The 6,716-nt window shown below is 37.3% G+C and overlaps 1 protein-coding gene across 3 annotated transcripts; it reads right to left on the bottom strand.

Annotated features, from left to right (window-relative positions):
* Window positions 1–1,173: 1,173 nt before the first annotated feature.
* On the bottom strand, window positions 1,174–6,248 carry LOC110706590 (cryptochrome-1-like). 3 transcript variants are annotated; one of them, XM_021884525.1, is made up of 6 exons: window positions 5,482–6,248; window positions 4,221–4,439; window positions 3,427–4,133; window positions 2,205–3,031; window positions 1,669–1,725; window positions 1,174–1,579 (listed from the first exon to the last, which is right to left on the bottom strand). In XM_021884525.1, the coding sequence occupies exons 1-5, from the start codon at window positions 5,786–5,788 to the stop codon at window positions 1,692–1,694; spliced, it is 2,094 nt and encodes a 697-aa protein (XP_021740217.1). In that variant the 5' UTR covers window positions 5,789–6,248; the 3' UTR covers window positions 1,174–1,579; window positions 1,669–1,691. The 3 variants fall into 3 exon arrangements, with proteins under 3 accessions (XP_021740217.1, XP_021740218.1, XP_021740220.1); XM_021884526.1 differs by lacking the exon at window positions 1,669–1,725 and having other exon boundaries at window positions 5,482–6,246; XM_021884528.1 differs by lacking the exons at window positions 1,174–1,579; window positions 1,669–1,725 and having other exon boundaries at window positions 2,201–3,031; window positions 5,482–6,247.
* Between the last annotated feature and the right edge of the window lie 468 nt (window positions 6,249–6,716).

The following is a 6,716-nucleotide window of genomic DNA, read 5'->3' as shown; positions in this document are numbered from 1 at the left end:
TTCCATCATAAATGCTATCTATAAGGTGCTCAAAGCTTGTTCCTTTGCGCCTTTTAGACCTACAAAAATGATACCTTGAATATATTTTACCTTTTTGGTTCTTTGCTCTTGACGTGTGGATTTCCATACTTCCTTGTCTTACCACAGACACACATAGGTAAATGGTGAAGGCTAAGATTGCACTTGGTCGAGTTCAAGAGCCATGGGGTCATTTTAATTAGAACCCGATGACAATGAGGCGGGTCAGATGCGAATGATGGCACCTCCATACCCATACCCACCTAAAAATCTTATATTCATCCCCACCCTACCACCCGTACGCGGGTATAATATCCACATCTATACCCGTCCCATCGGGTACAAGATAGGATCCACCCAACCACCCACTTGGATATCTATACCCACCCCAAACCGTCTCAAACCTACTGCCATGATGTTGTATTGTATCATATTAATAACAATTATATCAAATTAGGTTAAAAAGTTTAGGACTCTTACTGTTTGGGCGGATTGGGCCTAAGGGGGTATCAAGTTTCATAAATTCTTAACTCTTCTAAAGGACATATGGAACGGGTATAGGGCGCGTACGGGCGGGGTGGGGCGGGTATGCTCTAAAATCTAAACTCGCCCCATCACCTATGGCAGATACACATTATATACCCATCCCTGCCCCATCACCCGCCAAACCCCCCTCCATCCCCGCCCCACTTGCACGGGTAGGGCAGCGATGTGTCGGGTTTCCCATTTAACCCAACCTACTGCCATATTAGTTAGTGGTAAGATAATCTCTTACAGGAACTTCTCTCCCCTTCTCTATACTTGAACCTTCATTGCAGTTCTCCACTTCATAATCAGGAGAGATCTCCTTTTCCTTTCTGGCCTTTTTGTCACACCTCCTCCTAATTAAGACACGTTAAAAACTTGAAATTGTTTTCCTCTTTTTTCAGTAGTGCTCATTCGCTTCATCTACACCTAAGGCTCATTACATAGAAAGTAATAAAAGTGGTAATGGCAAATGTACGTGCTTTTATCATCATTCGAAGTGGAAAGGCTTTAAAAGCATACAAAGCATGTTAAAGCTTCTAAAATTGCCATGTTTTGTGAATGTCCTTGAGAGCAATTGGAAATCCCAGCATCTGAAATTCTGAAGTGATGCTGCACAAGATCGAGCGAGATGCAGAACCAAGAACTATTATTGACAATAGTAGCAAATAGGAGTATATTTCACAGAAAGAAAATGGATAAGCCTGGGATTATTCGAGGCTACAAATCCCTATGACAACTCTTCTCTTTCCCCTGCGAGAACACTACAACTATACAGCAAAACTACACACTATAATGGTACAAGCCAGAATGGCACAAGCAGAGCTGCTGGTATTAATTAGCCAAAATGGCACAAGCAGAGCTACTGAAATCAATCGAACTTTTGAATGTCACGGCACCAGGACAATGATGTCTACTTTCAGCAAATACACGGGATGTACATAAATATAACAAGTCCTTGCTCCCATATGATTTGCCTTGGTATCAGGATATACAATGTTCTTACCTTCGGACACTCTCCCCAAAATCATCTCAACTGTCAATAACAGAGTATTTCAGAAGAGTTTTTATACAGTAAATTAGTAATCAAATGCAATAATTCAAATTAACTAAAACCTCAACAACCTTCTCCTAATCTCTATTTTCCATTACTGTTTTCCATGTTTGTTTTCCGGCATTGTCCTATATACAGATAAGGCAAAAGCATGATTTATTAACGATCTGTCCACCAGGTTTGAATGAATGAACATTGATCACCTACTTCAATTCGTATAAAAAGTTAGTCCCTGTTGCCAGATTGGTATTTAAACAATCATCGGCAACAAATTAGCATATAAACATGCTACGCAGATGGGGTCTAATTTCTCACAGGGCAATAATCATATTCTGGAATAGATAGGGATGGTTTGATACATTTTTCATATTATTAAATCAATCAATGTATGAGGATAAAATTCATACAAATGTAGCATATTGTTACTTCCTTCATTTCAAAAAATTGGCCATGCCTTAATTTCCAAATTAATAATTAACTTAAAGAAAAAGGATTCTTCTGAAAGGTCATATTAGTGATCAAAACACCAGAGAGTCCAGAATAGGACACACCACCAACATTTACAGTGATTGTGACAATATCCTAGAATTCAAAGTTAAGGCCTTACCCAGTTTGAGAAAGGCGTCTCCAATTCACCAGTTCATGAGATTGTGGATGCCTCTGCAGGAATGAGGAGCCAGGTCCCATTGTCGCATCATCATTAATATATTGATCAGCAAATGTAGAGCTTGAGGGAGACCAAACAGGAACCACCCCACTACTTCGACTACCACCAGTAGTACTTGATGATTCAGCTGTAGACTGTTCTATTTCTATATTCTGCAGTCCAAATGTGATGTTTACCTGACGTTGTGGAGTGACATTATTTCTTCTAGGAGCTGGAGACCCTGGAGTAACTCCTTGGTTTGGTGGCTCTCTCACTTGCACTTGATTTGCGTTCACATTTCTTGGAACCTCTGCCCTCCCATCTCCCACTGAATGTTGCTGAACATCTGAAGAAGTTTCATAATCATCAACCCTGAACAAGGTCGAGGTGATGCTAGGGACCATCTGGTCCTCATGACGTCGGTTAATGTCAATTTGGTTAATATTCCTAACAGGTTCACGATCAATATCCATTCGTAAATCTTGAGGAAATTCAATAGGAGCATATTCAGAATCACCAAGCCCTTCTTCTGTCCCGTTCTCAATAGCAGCCCTGTAAGCAGCTTCTTGCTCCCACATACTTGTAAGTGCTTCTTCGAGTCTTACTTTTGCAGCATCTATTCCTACAATGGGAAGAGGATAATTTGATCCCAACTCTACCCCTGCAGCTTGTAGTACAGATTCTGGAGCATCCCAAGGGTGATGAATCCATTCAGTTGGCAGCCTTGCAAGTTCAGGGAGCCACCGTCTTACATATTCTCCATTAGGATCAAATTTGTAGCCTTCAAACTGGGGGAGGAAAAAAAAAAAAAAAAAAAAAAACAGAGAGATCAATAAAGAGAAGAAGCACAGAACATTTCTTGGCTTGTTTTTTGCAAGCTCTTAGTCTGCTAGAAACTTTCGTAATGCCTAAAATTTTTTAGCATAAACAACACATGTAAAATTAATGGGAACAAAGAGAGAAAGCACATCCTTCTTAACATAATCATCTTCCATGCTAGATAAAATTTGTCAGCAAAAAGAAGGGTGATCATTTCTCTTACTTTAGTCATCAGAAAAATACTTATCTTTCAACCATTTATTTTGTAATCGAGATGAATCAAATGAAAGTAACATGCTTTCTCTTCTTAACATTATATGTCTGAATCATAGCTACACGATCAAATTGGTTGTATAAGAAATACCTGAGGATTATCTATTCTGTCAACCTCACGTCCATCAGGGAGAGTGCCCGTTATATATTGCCAGCCAAGGGCATCGCTTTCAAGGTCTGCATCCAATAGAGTATCCCAAAAGTATTTCATGCCCCACCTCCATGGAAGTTGCAGAACCTTCACAAAGAAACTAGAGACAACCACCCTTATTCTATCATGTAGCCAACCAGTAGCCCATAGTTCTCTCATGCCAGCATCAACCAAAGGATAACCTGTTCTACCTTGTCTCCATGCCTTAAAATAGCCTTCGTCCACCACCCAAGGGAAAAACTTGAGGTGCCCAAGTAAAGGCCTCTCGTGGCTATATGGATGGTTAAAGCTCATATATCTTGAATATTCCCTCAAACCAATAGATTTGAGAAACACATTGCAACTTTCATCACCTGCTGTGTTCCCTTCATTTGCCCATGAGACTTGCTTGATGCGGACAAGGTGGAAAACCTTTCGTACACTGACCTCTCCAAAATGCAAGTGAGGAGAGAGAAAGGAGGTTGTAGCACTATCAGCCTTTCTTCGATTCTTCGAGTATTCAATTAAAGGTCCATTGACAAAAGTAGTTAGAGCCTTATCAGCATTGCTCCAGCCAGGTGACCATGCTCTAGCAAGTAAGGCATTACTTCCCCTTTCTGAATCATCTTCAAACACCAGTGTGTCTGATGGGCACTTTGACACATCTCCTGAAAGGCAGGTATGAAATTATTACGAAATTCACCTTTCAAAAATGATTATTCCAAAAAGTGGGATGTTCTCTAAGGACTACTAACCAGAGATTATCCTTTTAGGTGGAAGAAGTGGAGCCTCGGGATCAAAAGGCATGCTAAGGCATCTTTCCCAGAAAGAAGTAAAGGTATTAAATGGCTGGCCCCTCTCGTCGACAACTTCCCATGGTTCATACAGCAAATCTGCGTTGAAGGACCGCAAAGATATACCATGTCCTGTTAAAACTTCCTTTGCACGGTGATCTCTAACAAGTGACAGAGGATCTGAAATTTCAGACAAAAATTATTAGTTGAACCAGTCAGAGAAATCAGACTACAAAATAAAGGAGCAACAACAATACATCATTACATCACAAGGTCACAGTCAAACTCAAACTCAAACAAATATGATTATGTGAAGTTGCTAACTTCAGTTAATATACTGAACTGAGTAAGCTGCTGAAAAGGAGATTGGCAGAGGTGATGTGGAAGTATTCTCACCCCCAAGTTAACCTTGATAAAGTTATAATCCTTTACAAAATATACATATTTCAATCAAAATATAAGAAATACTAAAACAAATTTTTTGATCAATTATCCAATCACACAAGATAGCTTCGAAAAAGTTCTATTAATTCATTAAATTGGTTCCTGATGTAATTCAGAAAGCCACCATAAAGGGCAACTGTAAACTCAGCTACCACAATTGAGGCAGCAGTAGCTTAAGCAAGCAGGCATTTACATCATTCACATATATGACACACTACATTCTCTAGGGATAAATTCATCATCTCTGAACCTAAGCGAGGCGATTGCTTTCTATTTTCGGCTTTCATTCCCTCCAATCTTCAGGTACTTGCTAAGATTAGTATGTAAGGTACAACTAGACAGGCTTTCCTCCTTTAGCATCAAAATAATTTCTCTAAAGTCATAGTCTTACCCAGATGGAGTAAATGATGCATCATCACAATCCACAAAAAAAGTAATCACTAAAATACATAACCCCACTTCAGAAAAAAAAATATATATTACCAATTTTACATACTCACACACATAATTATAACCAAATGGTCCAAAACCCTTACAAAGCTTCATAAACTACAGTAAAGTAGACAAAACCCAAGTATAAACTACAGTAAAGTAGACAAAACCCAAGTACCAAAATCAATTAACAAATCTAAAAACATTGATAATCCAACATAAACAATCATAAAACAACATCAAAAAATAAAAAAACTAAAAAAAAAAAACCCAACAAAACCCACATGTCAGAATCAACCAAAAACAAATCAAAAAATAATAATTTAAAAATTTAAAAAAAGTTTACCATATAAATGATTAAAGAATAGCTGTGATGCACCAGTAGACTTAAGAATCTCAAGGAGAGAGGAAACACTATCAGTAGATCTCTTGGTAATAAGACAAGTACCAAGACTTCTTAATGAAGAATCAAGCTGAGCTAAACTATGTTTAAGCCACCACCTTGAAACTCTTCCTGGATAATAATGACCTTCTTCTTCAGGTGCCCAGATGAACACACAAATTACTGCTCCTGCTCTAACTCCTGCTGCTAGTGCTGGATTATCTTCTACCCTCAGATCCCTTCTAAACCAAACTATACTACACCCATCCATTATTTTATCTTTATTTTTTGGGAATTTCAGCTATTTTTCTTCAATTAATAAGCATAAACATAATAATATCCACTATTTTTTTATCCTCTAAAAAAGGAAAGGAAGATGGGGTATGGAGCAATTAATCAATCAGCAAATTTGAAGATCTTTGGTATTTATGGTAAGTTTAAAAGGGCATTAAATTATGTGGGTGTTTTTAATTTTTTTTTTTTTTGTGGGTTTAATGATTGAATAATTTCTCAATCAAGATAATTTTGGGGAAGGTGAAATTATGGTTCCATGATTTAAGGGTATAAAAACATGGAAAGCTATAGAGTCACAGGTCATTCCACATGGGAGGAGAGAGAAAATGTTGGTTGTTCAGAGCAAGGTTGAAGAAGAAGAAAGAGGATAGGTGGTTAGTACTACTTGAGTGGGCATACAAAAATAAAATTATAAATTGATAGACAATTTTCAGCCACAACTTTTTATTTTTTCTAGATTTCTATTTTTTTTTTTTTTTTTTTTTAGTTCAATTATATTCTTCACCCTTTTGTCTCCATTTCTTTCTTATCCCATTTGCAATTCCAATAGAACAAAATCTTCTTTTAATTTATTTTTTATTGAGTTGCTTCTTTCCAAAATGGTTTTTGTGAGTTCATAGATTGGAGCTTTTTACAAGTGCATATTGAATATTTGTGTTGTGTTGTGAATTTATGGAGTTAAGGATCTAAATCGCTTTAATTTGTGTAATTTTTGTTATACACATGGATGTAAAATTATATTTTTTCACGTTCTTGCTCTCACGTGCGCACATGAGAAATTTGAGAACTATGATTTACACTTTATAGTTGTTTGTATAATAAATGTGTTATTAAAATAATAGAATCATGCTAATACGTTAGATTTATAAGCTATTACGTGGTGGGTTATGTTGGTTAATGATTAT

The sequence above is a fragment of the Chenopodium quinoa genome, unplaced genomic scaffold (assembly GCF_001683475.1).
Source record: "Chenopodium quinoa cultivar QQ74 unplaced genomic scaffold, ASM168347v1, whole genome shotgun sequence".
NCBI lineage: Eukaryota > Viridiplantae > Streptophyta > Magnoliopsida > Caryophyllales > Amaranthaceae > Chenopodium > Chenopodium quinoa.
Note: the sequence above shows the minus strand (reverse complement) of the source record. Positions and strands in the feature narration are given on the sequence as shown.

Bases quoted from the DNA above. Each gene is read 5' to 3' on its own strand.
- LOC110706590 (XM_021884525.1), bottom strand. From the start codon at position 5,788: ATGGATGGGTGTAGTATAGTTTGGTTTAGAAGGGATCTGAGGGTAGAA. The intron at 4,440-5,481 runs GTAAACTTTTTT...CTGAAATTTCAG, and splicing joins ATTCTTTAATCATTTATATG to ATCCTCTGTCACTTGTTAGA. The intron at 3,032-3,426 runs GTATTTCTTATA...TTCCTCCCCCAG, and splicing joins ACAGAATAGATAATCCTCAG to TTTGAAGGCTACAAATTTGA.